This window comes from Corvus cornix, chromosome 13 (genome assembly GCF_000738735.6).
Source record: "Corvus cornix cornix isolate S_Up_H32 chromosome 13, ASM73873v5, whole genome shotgun sequence".
Taxonomy (NCBI): domain Eukaryota; kingdom Metazoa; phylum Chordata; class Aves; order Passeriformes; family Corvidae; genus Corvus; species Corvus cornix.
Genome location: NC_046343.1, coordinates 14,486,838 through 14,506,101, shown reverse-complemented (window position 1 = coordinate 14,506,101; position 19,264 = coordinate 14,486,838). Strand labels below are relative to the sequence as shown.

The 19,264-nt window shown below is 57.3% G+C and overlaps 1 protein-coding gene and 2 long non-coding RNA genes across 7 annotated transcripts in view; 1 reads left to right on the top strand and 2 right to left on the bottom strand.

Moving 5' to 3' along the window:
* The window catches only part of NRG2 (neuregulin 2), a 156,250-nt gene extending 139,162 nt beyond the window's left edge, over positions 1 to 17,088 (bottom strand). For 2 of the 4 annotated variants that reach the window (XM_039559363.1, XM_039559364.1), the window contains exon 1: positions 16,625 to 17,088. In XM_039559363.1, the coding sequence (XP_039415297.1) occupies positions 16,625 to 17,048 (424 nt within the window). In that variant the 5' untranslated portion in view covers positions 17,049 to 17,088. The remainder of the gene's footprint in view (positions 1 to 16,624) is intronic. The other 2 variants (XM_039559361.1, XM_039559362.1) reach the window with 1 other exon arrangement.
* Positions 12,025 to 16,113, bottom strand: LOC104693517. 2 transcript variants are annotated; one of them, XR_752554.4, is made up of 3 exons: positions 13,876 to 16,113; positions 12,984 to 13,460; positions 12,025 to 12,884 (listed from the first exon to the last, which is right to left on the bottom strand). It is a non-coding gene; the product is annotated as an uncharacterized LOC104693517 (long non-coding RNA). The 2 variants fall into 2 exon arrangements; XR_002047005.3 differs by having other exon boundaries at positions 12,025 to 13,460.
* A 240-nt stretch (positions 17,089 to 17,328) lies between the features above and the next one.
* On the top strand, positions 17,329 to 17,802 carry LOC120410745. The gene is made up of 2 exons (XR_005603079.1): positions 17,329 to 17,369; positions 17,542 to 17,802. It is a non-coding gene; the product is annotated as an uncharacterized LOC120410745 (long non-coding RNA).
* Positions 17,803 to 19,264: the final 1,462 nt, after the last annotated feature.

Sequence of the window (19,264 nt, the reverse complement as noted above, 5' to 3'; positions counted from 1 at the left end):
CCGGCCCGTGCCTGGACCACTCTGCACTCATTGGCCAGCCCTCTGCCTAGCAACGGCCAATCCCAAGAGTCTATTTGCTGGCTACTGGGTAGGAAGATGCTGGGATTCCTCCCTCCCACCCCCTCAGCCTCCAGCATTGATCATTTCTGGCTCCAAAGGAAGCCTCTGGCACAAGCACAGGGACACACACACACTCTTACTTCCCTGAGGCCCCTGCTCCAAGAGAGGAGCATCCCAGGGCCGCCCCCACATCTCATCATGCTGCAGCTTCTACTGCAGCGTGATGCGTCCCCAAGGCAGGTCCCAGATGGGAACACAGATGTGGGGGAAGAGAGGAGAGGAATAACTGCATCCACCTACAGCTCCCGCACAGAGCATCCTGATTGTTACACCTTGCCTAGAGGCTGTAGCTGGGGCTTCACCCCTGGTGTTGTGAACCAGGGGTAGCCACCAGTCCCACCAGCCAGGGGTTTCCCAGCAGCAACACGTGGGCTTTGAAATGAGCCCCACTTCCCCTGCACCAAAAAATATGGGAAAACAATGTGGCTGCAAACCCTTGTCCACAAAACCAAAACAGCTGAGGTTTCCCTTGTCACCCCTTCAGATGGAAACTGCAGATGAAAGAAGTAGGGTCAGGTGGAAATCCACAGCAAGGAACGTGGGGAAAGGAATTCCCTCAGACTCTCCCCACTTTACGAGACCAGTGCTGGAACATCAATCCTGGCTGCAACTGAAACCTGAAGCTCCCCAGATCTGAGGCTTGAAAATGACTTTAAACTCTTTGTTTCCTTGCAAGGGGTTAAAGTGTTGAGCACGTAGGGGCTACTTCATGCACAAGGTGAGGCAGGAGAGACTGGTATGAACTGGTGCTCTTCTAAACCCTGGATAAACTCCCTTTTCAGCTCTGGTAGGAGTTGAAAGTCATCAAAATGCTTTGAGGATGCTGTCAGGAGCTGGCAAGCCACCCCTTAACCACGGGGCTTGTGTCCCAGTCACCCAGATACCTCCCCTTAAGAGTGGCACACACCCTGCACCCCAACTCTGAGGAAAGGGACAGGGCAGGGAAGAGCTGGAGTGGGACATGCTGGGAGACCATCAGTGCAGCACCCCCCTGGAAAGGTTCCTGGAAAGCTGCTCCTTCACAAGGGCATTTCTCAGAAAGCATCCAGCGTATTCTGGATTTCATCTCACAGCAGTCAGATAAAAGTGGGGAGGAGCTCAGGAAGCAGTCGGAGGCGGGAGGCAGCACATCCCTCTCGGCCTGCCAGTCTGGCACACAGGCACAAAACAGCTCCAGCATGGCCATGTGAAGGACATGAGGTGGGGTTTGTTCCCCTGCTGGGCTGCAGAGCCATCGGCAGCCCCCTCTGTAGGTGTGGTGGGCAGCACAAGGGTGAGCAAGGCACCAAGTACAGGTGCAGCTGAGCGGGGTCTGCTGAGGCAGGGACACGAATCAGCTCCAACCTCGACCCTCAAAACCATCGTGGGCATGGTGAATTCAGGCTTGGGACCCTCCATTCTGCCACACTTGCAGAGTCCCGTGGCACAGCCCTGGGGAGCACAATGCCCCAAAACCCTGGGACAGCCTGCTGGGATCTGCTCTCCCTGCCAGACCCTGCTTCAGGTGACAGCACCAAGCCATGGAGTAAAGCCCAAGGTCAGAGCTACGAGGTCCCACACTCTGCATGGCTTGGCCATGGTTTTCCCTGCCGGGTTCTCACAGGGATGTATGACTCTGGAAGGACAGGGCCGTTTGGATGCAGCCCTCAACACAGCCAGGTCTGGGGTGAAGGTCCCCTGGGACATACCAGGACGTGGGGAAGTCTGGGAGGATTGACAAGGGGGTCAACAAGAGTGAAGCAGAGCAGAGGACCTTGGGCCAGGTCTGCCTGTCAGGAGACTGCTGGAGATGAGGGCGTTCTGCAGTGGTCAGACCTCAACTGAGGCTTTGACTCCTTTTCCTCCACACGCCAGGTGGGACTGAGGATCTCACTGGAGCATTTGCTGTAATGAGTTCAGCTCCAGCAGTTAAAGCTAGAGCTCACCTCAGCCACCTTCCTAATCCTGCTGTAATTCAGTCAGACAACTCGTGGTAACTTTTCAGGACCTCGTGCCTGCGCGTGTTGCTGCTCTCGGATCTCAGCAGCCACGACCGCTCTGCTGACAGGCGTCCCAGGCTCCCCGAAGCGTCTGTCGTCTTATTAGCAGAGCCTCCACTTGGGATTTATTTTCCATCCAGAATTTAAGCTGAATTTATGTATTAACTAAAGACTATTAATGCCAAAAATAAGTGGAATGCCACTTGCTCAGCAACACAGGCCTTACGAGAGACCACGTGGCACAGCCAACCCACCCAATCGCAACCCCAGGGAGGCTTTTTATAGACACCCACGTCTGATGGAGTGCAAGTGATGCTTGGCTTGCCGCAAGCTCTGCTCTGCAAGCATCTGATTGCAGGGGGAGGGGAGGGAAATATCCCCGCATCCACGGGGAGGAGGCACGGTTCCCTTGCCTCTGCCGGCTGGGTAAGCAGCCAGGTGGAACTAGAAATGGTTTGGGAACAGGTTGTGGCAAAGCTGCTTCATTTCCCTGCCATAAACACCCGCGCACGCTGCAGGCGGCTTCTGACACACAGAACACGCTGCTGGGTGTCTCAGTGCAGCATCTCAGCGTCAAGGGTCCTCCACTTCCCTCGGAGCAAGACCGCTCAAGGGAGAAAAAAGGTCACCCGACACCGTACAGCTCCAGCTGATGGTGGCTTCTGTTCCCCAGCTTGCCCCAGGGTATTTTTCCTTTGAGTGCATCTCAGCCTGAAGCACAGAGCTGTCTCAGCTACCAGGAGAGTGACACTGATGTGACTCTGAAGGCTTCTCCAAGGACTCGGATCTCCACTGAGAGGGATGCGAAGCCAAAGCAGCAGCCACAGCACTACTTCTGCCAACAGCCCCAGGAAGCTCACGCTGCACCAGCCAAGGCACAGGAGGGTCAGCGGCAGCGGAGGGCAGCCCTCATGTACTGAGACACCACAGCCACCTGCTTGGCATGGCCTCTCCCCTCCCACTGCTCCCTCTCCAGCTCCTCTCCGAGCCATCCTGCACTTTTTGCCAAGCCAGACTCAGCTGCTGAGTGTGGGATGCCCGTGGTCAGCGTGGGGTGGCTGGACTGGCAGCTCTCCAAAGCGCATCCAGTACTCTGGGCTGGGAAGGGCTGCTTTGGCCACAACACAGCGTGGGGCACAGACACCCCACTGCCCAGGGCTTGGGCCAAAGGAGCACCTGGGGAAACAGTTCTCAGGCTGGCAGTAGTGGTCAGCAGGGCACAGCCCCTCTGCACAAACCTCCTTGGTCCTGCAGCTGCTCACAGAGGTCTGAGCAGCAGCTTTAGGCTGGACCAGGAGCTCCAGGCAGGGCTATTGGACTTCTCTGTCCTGCTTGCCCCAGGACATGGTGCTTGGGCAGAAGCATCACTGTGCCCACAGTCCCACCACGAGTAGAATCACAGAATTGCTAAGGTTGGAAAAGAGCTCTAAGGTCATCGAGTTCAACCCTTAACCCAGCACCACCCTGTTCACCACCCAACCATGCCCCCAGGTGCCACACCTACACATTTTTTAAACATTTCCAAGGATGATGACTCCACCACTGTCCTGAGCAGCCTGTTTCAATGCCTCACCATCCTTTCAGTGAAGAATTTTTCCCCAATATCCAATTTAAACCTCCCATGGCACAACTTGAGGCCGCTTGTTACTTGGGAGAAGAGACCAACCCTGCCCAGCTCCAGCCTCCTGTCAGGGATTTGCAGAGAGCAAGAAAGTCCCCCCTGAGCCTTCTTTTCTCCTGGCTGAGCCCCCACGGCTCAGTCAGCTGCTTTTGGAAAAGGAAAGAAAGCGCTTTCAAGGAACCCGCAAGAAATTTCCTCCAAAAAAATAGGTCTAAATGGGAAAAAAAGGGTCATTGAAACACCTTCACATTTTCAAACAGGGTGCAGACTCAGAGAACACTGCAGAAAAAGGCACCGAAGCCATCCTTCAAAACATGTTAGGGTTTTCTTCACTCAACTGCAATTATCATTCTGAAAGCTGAGGATGTACGATGGAAAAGAGTGTGTGTGGGTGGGAGAGAAGGGGGAAAAGAGAAAGACAACAGCAGCATGGAAGGAAATTCAACACTGCCAAGTGAAAGCCACCGTGACAGGCAGAATTTACTTCCTTGCAGAAGGGTTTCCCGTGTCATCCGTTACACAGAGAAGGAGAAAAAAACCCCATTATTTTGAAGAACATCGTCCATGAAAATAAGACTTCAAGGAGGGGGGGTTCCCCTCAGGTGCAGCAGCCAGAAGATGACCCCGCTTTCTGCTGTTCCCCCACTCTCCAACAGGATATGAGTTTAGCCCAGCATAAAACTGCTCCAGATAAAATCCTGTTCCCAGCCTCACTTGCTGGCAGGTCTGTCTGTCTGCTACAGCAAACACCTCCAAACCTCCAAGCCCCACTGCCGGGCAGGTTTCTGCCCCAGGGACATGGATGTGTCTTCCACAGGCTCCACACTGATCTGGCAACTCCTGGGAACACCACGTGCCTGCTACAACTTAGTTTTTAACAGGAGACGCACAGTGCGTGGTCCTCCCACGCAGGCACTGCCCACCCCCAAGGCCACTCGTCCCTCCTCCAGCCTGGCTGCAGGTGTGCCATGCCTGGAGCTGTGCTGTGGCACCAGGTTTGGCCTCTGGTGACAGCAGGCAGCAGAGCTGGCAGAGCCACTGCCCGGTGGGACATCGCTGACCCTGCTCCTCACACCCTCTGCCCACAGGAGACACAGGCAGCAGCTCCACCACCGGCTCTGACCACACTGCTGGGATCTCTGGAAAGGCCCCTGGACTGACCCACTTAATACTGGAATGAGACTCCTTGGGCTCTGCAGCCTCTTTGGGCCAGAACTTTGAGTCTTGGCAGAGCTCAGCTGTGCTGTGCTGCAGGTCGGGTCTAATTTGACATCCCACAAGGATGTCAAGCACCAAGGATTGTATTGGCTGTCCAGAGGAGGAATGAGCTAGGACTTCTCTCCTGGCTCTGGAACACAGCCTGAGGGGTGGGAAATTCCCTGAAGGCCAAATGATGGGAAAGGGCACTGAATTACAGAAGAGATGACGGGAAAAGAAACTCATCAATGCACCCTCTCCCAGCAGGTTCACACGATGCTTTCAGTAAATCTTGTGCAACATAAGGAAACACCCCAGCTGGAGAACAGCTCTACCCACAAGGTTCAGCATCCCTCTTCCCAGACAGAAGGCCTGCAGGCATCTGTGCAGGGGCAGGGACTGGGCGACCTCTCTCAGAGGTGCCACCCTACACCAGAGCACACACAGCACACGCCTCCCCAGCATCCAGAGCAGAGGAGGGCACAAGCCCCCTCTCCACAGCTCAGAGCTGTCTGGCACCATGGCTTGAGGAGCCACCTCCAGCCCCAGGAGCTCCTGCTGGCAGCAGCACACTTGCAGCCCGTGCAGCCAGCCAACATCCAACACGGACGGCAGGCAACTGTCAGCATCAGCCAGTGAGGGAAAACCACAGCCATTATCCCAGCAGGAAGGTTTCAAAAGGTCACAGCTTCCCGGTGCACCTTCCAGCATGCCCATCTGCCCTTCCGAAGCCAGAACCTGCTTCATGTATTTATGGTTTGGGAGTTACCAGCTCCTCTCCTGGATGCTTTAACATCTAAATATGAGGTTTGCTGGTCTCATCGCCCATCCACCAGTGTCAAACTTCACCACAGGAAGGCATTTCCTCTCCTTGCTCAAAGAAACCTGCCAGGTCCCCCAAGGACAGGAATTTCTGCCTCCTTCCCGCAGGAGCAGTGATTTTGTTCCCGGTTACCTGTCTGGTTACAATGACGTCATGTGTGTTCTTGGCAGACTCAACTGTTTTCTCTCCAGGTGCATCACACCGCAGGCAGGATTCCCTCTGCTTCCTCGCACCTGTGCTGTCCCAGTGTGACAGCTCTGGACTCCCTGCCCCTGCCCTGATGACACGGAGCAGAAGGCGAGCCAGCCTGCAGTGCTCGGGGAGGAAGGAGAGGCCTGGAGCCGTCTGCAACCCAAGGCAGGAGGGCTCCTGGATTCGCTGGCTCAGCACGGGCAGGCAGGGCAGTTGTCTGCCCTCTCACCGGGAAGAGCCTGCAGAAGAGAACATGCCCACAAACCCCTGCCTGGATGGGTTTGGATCACCTGCCAGTGATGCTTACTGACACGTGGCATCCCCGAGGACTAGGGAATGGGTCCTGCTGGCAGCTCTAAGGGTCGTTTCAAGCCACAAAACACACCCCTAATCTCTCAGCTCCTTGCAGCAGCTACAGAAGTTTGCAGGCATCAGCAGAGCAGCCACTCTGCCTGCCTCACCCGAGCATCCTTCATCACAGCGAGCACCACAGAGCTGCTCAGCCCTCCAACAGCCTGGGAAATCCTCTCTCCACACCATCATACAGCATCAAGTGCCCTCGGGGATCCGTGCTTGCCGCCAGTACTCCCAGCTAGTGCCGAGCACCAGGAAAACAGCCTGCATGCCAGAAGCCTGCATGTCACCAGGAATGGACTGACAGAAATCGTCTCCTCACACGTCACAGCTCCCCCACACAGATGGAGAGTGCTGCTGCGGATCAGAGGCAGGGCTGGGGACCGCAAGTTTCTGCCCTTGTGGATCTAACACCTCTGCTGGGAGCTGAGCTTGGCTGGGAAACGCTCCGAACGACGTGGCCACCCGAGGAGAGAAAACACTGCCTGCTGGTACTTTGCAGGTCTCTTGCAGACCCTTTTCAGGAACAAGGCAGGTGCCCTCCAACGCCAAACACCAACTCAGATACCCCCAGCTGCACAGAGAACCCCTGCAGGGTCTGCTTCCTTTATAGCAGGGTCTGCCAGCCCCACAGAGGAGCAGCTGGCAGAGGGACAGCCCTGCACGCAGGGGAATGGAACTGTGCTGAGGTGCAGCAGTGACAGGCACCGGAGGGAGGGGAGGGTTTTATTTCCACTTCTGGTGATTCCTGGTGCTGACACACTGATGGGAACCCAGCACACCACCAGTTTCTGCCTGCTCCCTAGAAGAGTGTGCAAAGCAGCATCCTTCCTGCTTGCCAGGCAGGGAATCACAGTGTGGGGATGCTGAGAAGCTTTCCTGTGATCAGTGGCACAGATGGGACCTGAAGCAAGTCTCCAAGCACAGCCCCCTTGCCTGCATTGGTTCTCTCCAGAGCACACAAACCCCCCTGACTGCAGTGAGTGTGCCCAGCACCCCTGCCCTGACACGGGGCTGAGAGCAGCTCCCACACAGAACATCCCTACGCTGGAATGGGCTGGATGTGCCCCAAAGCTCCGTCTCTGGAGCATGATCCAGGCAATGGAGGTCAGGCTGCACAGAGGAATTACTGATCACAGCACACCTCTCCTGGGGTTAAACTCTGCCTCAGTCCGTGCTGTGCCCCTCCCAGCACAGCCCATCCCTTCTGGCACTGAGGCATTTGGGGAGCTGCAGGATCAGCAGCTGCACCCCAATGCTGCCACACACACCAGCATGGCCTTGGGGACCCCCCAGTCCTTCCTCTCTTGCCCCGCAGCCCCCTGCAGTGAGGCTCTGTGTCCAAGGCTCCGTGTGAAGAAGGACCTTTGGGTGACCCTGTGCCTGCTGCCTCCCACCATCACCCCAGTTCTTGTAGGTATAGAATAAATCCTAATTCCCATCCAAACCGTCCTACATCTACCGCTGTGTCCTACCCAACGTTCAAAACCATCAAGGCCTTTCACAGAATCTCAGCTGCATCTGAGCCTCCCAAATCCACCTGACCCCTCCTAGGTTTTCCCCTCCTTCCCTGTAATCCTATTTGGGCATCATCTGGCCTGTGGGTTCTGCAGCATTTGCCAGAACTTGCTGTTGTGCCTGAACATCCAAGAAAGAACAACAGCCACCCTACAAACTAACAGCCATCCAGCCTCTTGTGTCCCCTACACCAGCAGGACCAGCTTAAATCACCAACTGAGGCAGAAAGGCCTGGGGAAGAGCAATCCTGGGGTATCCCAGACCTCCACCACAGCTGCAACCTGGCAGCCAGGAGGGGAAGAAAGATCCTTCTCCTAGCAGAGATACCAGGAGAAGGTGGCTGAGACCCCACATGGCAGAGGATTGTCCCACGGGTGGTGGTGACTTCAGCTGGACTCCCAGCACATGCCAGCCTGGCTGAATGCTGAGAGCAGCCATGGGGAGACCCAGCCAAACACATCCACACTCCTCCTCTGCACCAAGACACCCAGAAGGGCAGCTGAGGAAGACTGGAGGGGTGGGAGGGGAACACCTAGAGCAGCAGGTCCAGACGAGGGCCAGAAGCATTCACTCCTACCCTTGCTGTTACTACCATCCCACGGACCCACGTGGAAGATCCGACCCCCAAGCAAGGCATCCTGACTTATGGCTCATGCTCCCTGTCACACTCCCAGGGCTAATGAGTGTGTTGCTAATCACACACCCACACACCTCTGCATGACGGGAAAGGCCACATCCCACTGGCACAGGCTGGCAGTAGAGGCTGTGCCCGATGCTGACCTCCCCTTGGCTCGTCCCAGGGCTGCCCACCCCGAGCAGCGGGAGCGGCCGGTGCGGCAGCGGGAGCCGGGGTCCAGCGGGGACAGGCTGTGGCCAGGGCAGCAGCCAGGGCTCGTGCATCACTGCCAACTTTGAGGCAGCCCAGAAAGCAGACCTAATTCCAGTCCCACCCTCCTGCCAAGCCATCTGCCTGCCCTGAGACCACCGAGAGGCTCCTGAGCAGCGCTTCATCATTACCGAGCCATTACGGAGAGTGGATGAGCAGTGATTGATTATAATGAATGCAAATACCTGCCTTCCGACCCCAAATTGGCAGGCCCTGACTAGCTCTCCCACTAAGTAGTACAGTGTGTCCTTCCTCAGGCTCTGCAAAGCATTCCCATCCTCCTCAGCCTTTCCACAAGCCATCAGGCACAGCACTGCCCATCTAGACCTGCCCTAGAAAACCATCACATCCAAGATCTGCTTTCCATCAGCCCTGGGGCTCTGCTCTCACCTGCAGACCCTACAGGCTCATTTCCAGCACGTGAACCCGTTGGGAAGTTCTCACCTTCATCAAGAGGGTAAAGGACAGTTCCCTCACGTCAGGACAGGGAGAGAGAGAGGGGCAGCAGGGTGGGAGCTGAGTGCTCTGTCACAAGTGTGACACATCCCTACTCATCAGGCATGTGTGTCCCATCCCAGAGAGATGCTGTGCCCAGAGACAACAGCAGCCAGCTCTGCTCCAGGAGGTCACCAAAGATGAAGTATCATTCCTGCAAAACCAGAACACATGCTACAGCCTGCAAGGATGAACTGAGGTGCCCTCCAGGGGCCAGCAAACAGTGACAGGAATACAGGAAAGGAAGGCACTATCCTGCTGCAGGCAGTGGGTGTGGGGCAGGTGGGGGGACCAGAGAGAACCACTGTGGCCACCAACCCCCAACAAAGAGAACTTCAAGGACTGTCCAGGCCAGGGAGAGTTGCTGTGGGCAGAAGAACCTTGTCCCTGAGCTACAGCATCAGACAACAGGGCGGGAATGGACCCCAGTCTCACACCCTCTGAGCAGGCTCTCCTGCCTGCCTGCAAGGGGGTCACCTACACCAGGGTCATTCCTCATGGGTGTCTCCCCAGCCTACTGCCAAATCACTCTGCTGGAAGCTCTCACCCAGCTCCAGGCCAGGCCACCAGGGACAAAAGGGTGGCAGGTACCTCTGGTTTGCACTTCCCACAGCCTTGTCAGGACCATTGTCATCTTCTGACCTCTTTTCTGCACGCAACATCATCCCATCAGCCCACCCAGCTCCATCCTCAAGTGCCACACCAGCTGGGATCATGCTTAGCCCATGCCACCACCATGAGCCCCAACTCAGTTCCAACCCATGATTCCAACTGGGGAACATTTCTGGGAGATCGCCCTTGGCCGTGGTTGGCACTGCAGTGGTACCTTAAGGGAGTGATTGCTTGGGGTAAGACCCCGAGACAGGGAAATCAAGAAGGCCAAAAGGGATTCCCTGACACAACCATTGCTACAACCTTGGCAAGAGCAGTGCCCTGGGTCTCCAAGGCAGCATCTCCTGTCCTCCTCCAACCCACTGCATCTCCTGTTTTCTCATTTCCCTAATATGAACTCTCCCCTCTCCAAAGAGCTTCAGCGCTGTTTGCTGTGACTTCCATACAAAACTTGTCTCCAAATCCTCCAGCACAGAGGTGACCTCCCCCTACCTGATGACATCTGAGCCTTCTCTGCCTGGAGTCGTATAAATTATTTTCATTCAAGATGCAAATCATCTGCTCCCCTCTAGGACCCATCTTCTGGGAAAATATATTTTTTCCATCCTCCAGACTGGCCTGGGTCTTATCCAGGGTGGAGCTGGACCATGGGGATTCAACAAGAGCAGCTTTTACTGGCCCTTCAGCCCACGCTTTGCAGCACACAGCCCAGCCCCAAACCGCAGCAGCCGAACTCCGGGAGCACGGTCATTCAGCAGAGAAAGAGCAGCTTGGTGATTCATCTTCCTTTTGATCTCCAACCTACCCTTGCAGACTCAATACTCTGTCCCCCAAATTTTGGGCAGGTGGCGTACCCCTCCACCTCCCCCCAGGGCGGAGACAGTAAGTGCTGAGAGGTGCTGGCTCCTTCAGGGGTTCGATTGCTGCACACCCAATTCAGTAGGCAAGCAGACGCCTGGCTGCCAAAGTTTCCAGGGAGATGAGCTTCCTCCAGAGCCTCCCCTCGCCGCCCGCATCCGCCGAGCCCCCGCCGAGGACAGGCGTCCTCTGCCATCTGCACCGGGCAGAGCAGCTCACAGCGCAGAGAACACCTCACCGGGGAGCGGGGCAGAGCCTTCGCCTTCAAGCGGCACCGTTTGGGCCCGACAGGGCGGTCCCGCCCTTGGGGAGGGGGTGAACTCGCATCCTGGCAGCCTGCCCTGAGCAGCAGAGAGCGGCAGGATGCGCTGACAGCTCCGCTGCGCCCAGCCCGGCCCCCACCAGCACGGGCAGCACTGACCACGCTGCGCACAGGGCACGGAGCGGGCACGGGAGCCCCGACAGGAGCTGCCAGACAGCCCCGGCGCCTCCCGGCTCAGCGGAGGCACTTCCTCACCTCCCAGCACTTTGTCGCTCAGGCTCCTCTGCAGTGAGAATTCCCCAGACGACCAGAGTCGCCCACGGGCTCGCAGCCTCCCAAACCTGCTGCCCACCACGGATCAGTCTCCTGGAGCTCCTCCTGGCCCAGCGCGTCACTCAGCTCTGTCTTTCTCCCTGCATCTGCACCCTCACCTGCCCTGGGCTAGCACAGCTGACCTGGGGAAGCCCAGGTGTCATGCCAGGGCCGGCATAGCTATCATTTACACTCAGCAGCGTCACGCATTGACTGAGGAGGGGAATGGAGATGAGGCGACTTCAGCAGCAGCATCCAGTGTCCCAAACCTGGCAAAGCAGCAGCCGCTCTGCGTAGGAGTCGTGTCACATGTGCATGGGAACTGGCCACCCCCTCCAGTCTGCTGGGAGAGGCACCCTCAGCCCAGCAGCACGGTACCAAAACCCATCCCTTGCGGCACTTTGCAGCAGATTTTGGGGTGAGCCAAGTGCTTGAAGGCTCAAGGCCCTGGTGCCCATGGTGCATCTCGCCTCACGCAGCCCAAATGAAGCAGGGAGCTCAGCTGCAGCAGAGCATGGCTCCCTTTTCGCCTGGTGATGCAGTTTATTGCTTCTGTGCCCCCAAGCATGCACCAGCTTCTGATCCAGATCCAAACCCAAGTCAAGGTGTCACCTGTGATTTAGAAAGGGCATTCTGCCTGAGGGCCCATATCTAAGGGCTGTCAGCTGGCAGAGCACAAAGAACCACAAAGCAGCAGCTGCGGCCAGGGGCTGGGCATGGAGCAGCCCTAGATAGAGAAATCAGCACTGCTGGGATCACTCAGGAGCTGTTTTAGTCTTGTCTTACTCATGGAGATCCTTGGGGAGATGCTTTATTTAGTCAAACGTTTCTGAAAGGGGAACTGAGAAACTAGCCAGGCTTTGCTCCACACATGGCACATGCCTGGGAGGGGAAAACTCCGTTGTGTCGGGCACCACTGGAGTCACTTGGACCTGCAGCTTCGGCCGAGCAAAGTTCCAGTTGCCAGTTGCTGGATGGCTGGTTTAGGAGACAAGGAGCTGACCTGGCCACAAGGACCCAGCCACCCCAGGTCCACTCCAGACCGAATCCTGTATGAGGGGATTTGAGAGAGCACCCAGAAATGCGCCACCCTTGCGAGGGGTCAAAGCTGTCTGCAGCACAGTGACCATTCCCCACCTGCAGGAACTCAAGGCAAGAAGGAAGCAAGTTTTTGCTCTTCTGCAAATCCAAGGAAGTGTGATTTTCTGAAGGTGGTGAGAAATAGTTTCAGACAGCTCTAATTAGCAAGGTGGTGTGTGAGAAAATCCAGCTTTACTGCTCCGTGCTCCACAGCTGTCCTGGGATGAAGGCAGAGTACCATCACCAGCAGCTGGAGCCCACCCACACCCCTCCCCTGTGCCTGCCTGCCTTGCAGTGAGTCCAATGATCTGCAGGATAGTGAAGAGGGATATTTTTGCATGAGCTGCTGGTCCAAAGTTGCCAGTGCTATTTCAGGCAGCAACACCTACACTGTAATCCAGAGGGCTGTATTTTCCAGCGGGCACTTCAAAATCCGGCCTCCCTCCTCCTCTCACAGGCCAGCTCTAAGCAACCTCGCTCCAGGATAAACAGCTCCCAGCATTATGTGGCCACAGAGGCAAACGCCACAGCCCCAGCACACTCCTGATTCCCACTGGGACCAAGACACCTTCGGACTGGAAAAAAAATAAATACCCCATCTGCAAAAAGTGCCATCTACAACAACAGGTCCTCTGCCTGCAAATCCTCCCAGGGATCTGCCACCACCAGATTACCTGCCCCAGCTAAGCTAGCTAATCCTGCAGGCGAGTCGCAGACCTCGTCCTGGAGCTCAGCAGCGTTTTCGGTGAGGTGCTTCAGGAGACGTACAGGCTCTAATTAAAGCTACTTTGCAACTCGCTGCATATGGAGGCAGGAAGACATTTGTTCCTCTGTGAAAGCAGGAATCAGAGCCTGGACAGGTTAAATCCCCACTCTTCTGTGTACAAAATACCTGCACATAAATCCTTCACACAGAAAGAGGGGACTCATACAGAGTGGGAAGGAGATGCTGACACGAGCTACCCCTAAAGACCAGGAGGATGAGGACCACAAGCCCCGTTCTGGATTCAGATCAGGAATTGTTCCAGTGGGGATAATGCCACCAGCTCCTTCACCAGTGAGAGCCAGCACTGTGTCTTGCACCTATTTCCTCCTCCTTGATCTGTGTGTGTAGGCACAAAGGAGACATGAGACCATCCAAAATTAAGGAGCTAGAAGATACAAAGAAAAGAGACAGGAGGAGAAGCAATAACAGGAATCGTTATATAACAGTATGAAAAAAAACAATAATACTCCCAGTGCAGAAGAGGTTTTAAGATGGACAAGTGGGTGGTGAGACCTGCAGGATGCTGGGCCCCAGTTCCAGCTTCTCCCTGTGCAGCAGGGGGATGAAAACCCATGGCTGGGCAGAGCTGCAGAGGCTGTGCCCCTCTGGGGTTTGCAGATGGGGAAGTTCCAGCCTTCAGAGCCTGCCCAGCAGTGAGATGGCCAAAGTGAGGCTCCCCCTCCCTGGACCTCTGCTCAGGGGGCACCCATGAAGCAGCCCAGCTCAGACCCCACACACACCAGCTGCGCAGACCAGCATTCCTGCTCTGTCCCCCACACCCCATGCCGTCCTTCTCTCACCTCAGTCCTCCTGGCTCTGCTCAGAGAGGGTCTGGGTCCCATGCAGAGTCTCAGCACTCGCTTTCACTCCTCTGAGCGAGCTGTGCAAACAGCAGAGACGGCTCCTTGGAGCGAGACATGGATGCTCCCATCACAGGTCTAATCCTGCATCGCATCCCGGACCTCGGCAAGCAGCAAGAGCAGGAGACACACGGCATCTTAGCCGGTGAGAAGGGGATGAATCACTGGAAAACAGACCCAGGCACAGAGCCAGAGCAGGGAGAAGATGGTCCTGTGAGGCCTCCATCTTTGGGAGTGGGGGGATTGGAGTGAGCACAGCCACAAGATCCTCCCTTCCTGCTCAGAAGCAACCCCAGCATCTGTCCCCCAGCTCGGTAACATCCCTCACAGCTGCAGCCCAGCTGTCCCTCAGAGTGCAGCTTGTGCCTGGACATTCACCCCCTGCCAGCTCTGGAGTTCTCACCGCCCTCATCAGCAGCAAGAATGGGAAATACCCCTGCACCCCTTCAGATTTTCCCTCCCAGCACAAACCACAGAGCTTGAAGGCAAACTGTGGCCTGGTTTCCCAGTTCACACACCTTTCCAGCAGTTCAGGTGCTACAAATCAGAAAATCCTGCCAGGAAAGTCACCTTCAGAAGTAACCTCCTGGCTGAACCAAGAGCATGAGGTGCTCAGAGAACCACCAGTTCAGCAAGCTGAGGCTCCCATTTCATCTTCATCACCAAACCAAACCACAGCTCTGACAGTTCCCAACCACCAGATTTTATTTTTCCTTTGGAATCTGCCATCGAGCTCTGCTGAGACAAGGCTCCCACTAACCTGCAGCGTCCCTCAGCCAGGGAGCCGAATCAACCCATCAGAGCCACACAGAAACAAAAGCATCAGCTCCAAGAAGGTGTCACGACAGAATGACAACTCTTAACTTGTTGTTACATCAGCCCACACATTAACGCTTTGGGCCTGAGCCAGGATGCCACGGAGCAGCCTCCGTTCCCCTTAAAGTCAAACCCTGCTGCTCAGAGATGCACAAGTTCAGAATCCTTTTTGATAAAAAAACAATTTAAGTAATAATAAAAGCCACGTACCTTTTGCTGTGTTTTCCCCCGACAATGAGACCACAGTCCTGAGAAATTCCCCCATTTACTTTCCTCTTGTCTGTACCACAGCTCTTTCGCTAACTCCTCTCTGTCCACGATGGCCCACATACAGATGCACATGAAATTAGTGCCTCCCAAATTAGTTTTCTCGCACGCAGTCCTAGCCCATTTTCCTCAACAACATTTTATGATGTGCAAGGTTCCACCTTTCTCCCAGGAAACGCAAGCTTCTAAATTTATCTCTTGGACAACTAAAAAAAGAGGCAGGTCTACCTTTCACAATGCGGGGTCAGCAGTCCCGAATGGCAGAGTATCTGCCCCAGAAACACCCAGTTAATAACACAACAACAACCACCACAGAGCAGTACACATATGGTCATTACAGAGCTAAGTATAACTTGACAAAGTACCTTGCTTTTAATGAGGCAAAAGGCCAATTAACCTGATGAGGATGCGGTGTACCGACATTGAGTGGGGAGCCTGGATTCCCTGGAGATACACCCTGTATATCCTCGTAACACACCAAACATGAGGGATTCGAGCCATTTCTGAGAGCACGGCATGGCTCTCAGAGCTCTCCGGGTTAACACCAGCCTTCCCCAGATTTTGTGACACAGTATCCAGCATTCAGGCTGGATGAAGGGCCAGCCGTGCATTTTTGTCAGCTCAGATGCAAACCCTGGGAAAATGCAGGCATTGTCCTCGCCCGGTCCCCACCGCCCAGCCCTTCGCAGGTGTTCACCTGCCAGAGGACAGCAAGGAAAATCCAGGAACAAAAGCAGGGACTCTCCGGCGGGCGCTTCCCGTTGAAGTCATTTCATAACCGCGTTTCCAGAGGTGCTGGAAGAACAGCACAAGCCACCGCACGAGAGCCGTGATCGGAGAAACCGAAATGCGCGGAACGAACAAAAGAAAAACCAACTTCCCCCCGCGAGGCCATTATTTTGGAAGAGGCAAAACTTCCCGGCTCTTAGGGCACCCCTGGAGCTCTGCCCCTGTCCCAGCCCCGCATCCCGGGCCCGGCCCCCTCTGCAGCAGGCAAAGCGCCCGGGGCGGGGGTCGCGGCCGGAGACACCGGGACCCCCGCGGGCCGGCAGCTCTCCCGGCCAGGGCTGCCACGGCCGAGGCCCCGGAGGGGAGCGGCACCGGGGCGCTGGAACCGCGCTGACACCGGGGGCTCCCGCGCGGCAACCGCCGAGAGCCGGGCGGCCGCGGGCTGCGGGCGCTCCCCGCACCGGGCTCGGGGCTGCGCTGCTGGCGCGGCGCCGGGCCGGGGCTGCGGGACCTTGAGCCGGGCGAGCGAGGAGCCCCGGGGCCGGGGGATGGGGGGAGCGCGGCTGCGGCGGCCGGGCCGCGCGGAGCGCATCGTATCTCATCGCACCGCAGCGCATCGCATCTCATCTCATCTCATCTCATCTCATCTCATCTCATCTCATCTCATCTCATCACACCGCATCTCCCCCGGTGCAGGCGCGGCTCCCGGGGCCCACCGGGGGTGAAGTGGGGGGACGATCGCCGGGCACCTGTCTCCCCCAGGTCCGAGGGGTACGGACCTGTCGGCCCGCGGCTGCCCGGGACGCGGGCCAGGGCTCCCCGCGGCCTCTCCGCCATCGCCCCCCGCCGCCCCCCGCCGCCGCGGCGCGGCCCGTACCGCAGTCGGCGCAGAGGATCCGCGCCACGTCCCGCTTGAGGTTCTTGCCGCTGGTGTCGAGCGGAGCGAAGGCGGTGCGGAAGACGAGCGGCTCCTCGGTGGGCTCGAGGAAGAAGATGTAGCGGTGGTTGCGCTTCACTTTGAAGCAGGGCGCCTTGGAGCCCACGCTGATGAGCTGCTCCCGCTGCAGCCCCCCGCTGTTGAGGGGCCACAGGTCGAGCACCTTGACCAGGACCCCCCCGGCGGGCCCGGCGCCGCGGCTGTCATTGCCGCCGGCGGGGGGGCCCACGGACTGCACCTTGCCCTCCAGCACCACCGCCGCCGTGTACGCCTGGTCCTGCACCGACTTGAGGCTGGGCGAGTAGCAGGCGAGGGAGACGCCGAAGAGCAGCATGGAGAAGCCGGGCGCCGGGTCGCGCCTCATGCCGCCGGCTGCCGCTCGCTGCCCGCCGGCCCTGCGGCGGCGGCCGGGCTGCGGGGCCGGGCTGCGGGGCTGCGGCGCGGCGGGCGCGGCGGGGCGGAGCGGAGCGGCGCGACGCGGGGCGGCACGGCACGGCACGGCACGGCGCGGGGCGGCACGGCACCGGCACGGAGCGGCACGGCAGGGCACGCCACCGGCACGGCCTGGCGCGGCACGGCACCGGCACAGGCACTGGCGCGGCGCGGCGCGGCGCGGGGAGGAGGCGGGATGCTCCCTGAGCTGCCCCTGCCCCCGGGACGCTGACCCCCGCGCCCCCCCGGAAAGGTGATTCCCTGCCCGGGGACTCCCCCTCCCCGGGGATGCCCGCTGCGGCGGGGATCCCCGCGTCCCTGGGGGTCCTCGGGGATGGAGGCAGACCGCGTTGCCTCCATCTGGCCATGGAGCCAGCCCCTCGGCAGGCCCCCAGGCGTTCGCAGAACCCCCCTTTTCCCCGCAGAGGCAACCAAAGACGCGCTCATTTGGGGGCGGCTGCAGGTGACACGGGGGTTCCGCGATGCGCAGGGCCCGGGAGCCGGGGATTCCTCTTTGCCCGATGGTTTTATGGAGCTGGGAGATTTGTGCCCGAGATTCCCTGCACACCTGAAGGAAAGGCATTAACATAGAGATAAACGGAGCACGCAGTGGCCGGGGAGACAAAGCCGCCTTTCATGCCCTGTTCCTGCTGCCTCTCGTTAATAAACAAATGCTTTTCCCTGCAGTGGTTTCCAGGAGGAGTCGCTTTAAGCTCCAAAAGGTGCTTGTTTGGGTTTATTTTCAAAGCTGATCCTGAAGCATCTGCACTCCCAAACCCTCGCTGCCCAGACAGTGCGGAAGGGAGCTGAGATGCTCAATGAGCAGCAGCAGAGGATTTTGTGGTTGTTGTTGCACTGGATTCTGCATTGAAGGGGAGCGGCCATAGTCCCATCCCGCGGAGGTGACCTGGAGGCAGGAGGGCTGGGCTCAGCCTGCTCCCAGGCGATGGCTCTGGGCACAGACTGCAATGGCCCCAGGGCCTTTAGAGGAAACCCCTCAGCAAACCTCAAGAGATGCCAAGAGCTGGGTCTTTGAGCCCATCAGTGAGAGCAAAGGAGCACAGATGGCAGGATGGGGATTTGCTTTCCATTTAACACAGCACAGCCAGAACCATCAGGAAAAATGGGAAGGGAGCAGAGCCGCTGTGCCCAGCCCAGGCACAGGGCTCAGCCTCTCCTCGTGTTTCCCCGGCTCGGGATGGGAGCCAGCGTTATCCCATCGCACAGCCCCAGCGCACGCACCCAGGGCTCTGCAGCCATGGGCGGCCGTGGCTCCGTGCTGCCGGCCAGGACCGCTGCTCTTCCCCTCTCTGGGAATGCCGGCAGCTCTCCGAGCAGCGTGGCCATCGCAGGGCCGTGGGGCACCGGGAGCCCCGCGCTGCGCACACAGCTCGGGGGCTCGGGGACCATTTACTTCTTGTACACGTTTCCTCTTGCTAACCGTGATTTTCTGTGGCTTTTTGGTCTCAGATGTTTCTGAAGGCTTTCTCTTTTCCCCTGATCGGTGACCATACAGAACTGCAGAGGAATGCAGGTGGAGGTAGAAGGGACCAGAAGTGCTTCCCACGGCAGAGGGGAGAAGAGTATTTCCGATTCAGGAAGCTGCTCGGAGGAGCAGGGAAACCACCTGACTTCTCTCTTCTTTTGACATAAATCTCTGAGGAATTTCCCCTTTCCCTATCATTTTGCTCAGACAGCAACTGAGGTTCTTCCTGAGAAGGAAGGAGATATCGGATAGCATAACTTGAGCTGGAGCTCGCCTGATCTACCCTGCCCCTCACCAGAAAGGGCAGTTTCGTGCCCAGGCAGCCGAGTCGCTAATCCTTGTCTGCTTTTGCAGGCTGAAATCCCACTGGGACCACAGTGGTTCTCCCGCTGAGAAATTCAGTGCAAGATACCTGTAAGGCCTCTGGGGCAATTTTGAAAAGTGAGTTTTCTTTGTCTCTGGGGCATTTTGGAGTCCAGAACACTTAGCCTCAAAAAAGGGCACTGGTCACATCTCCTTTTAGCAGTATTTTTCCTGCTGCTCAGCCTAACTCTTGTGAAATCGACTGTTTTTCATCACTTGAGACACTTGCTTTTCTCTTATCATTTCAAAAATGGTTTAGGACTAAATCCCAATCCCCCTTTTTTGCTGTTTTTCCCATA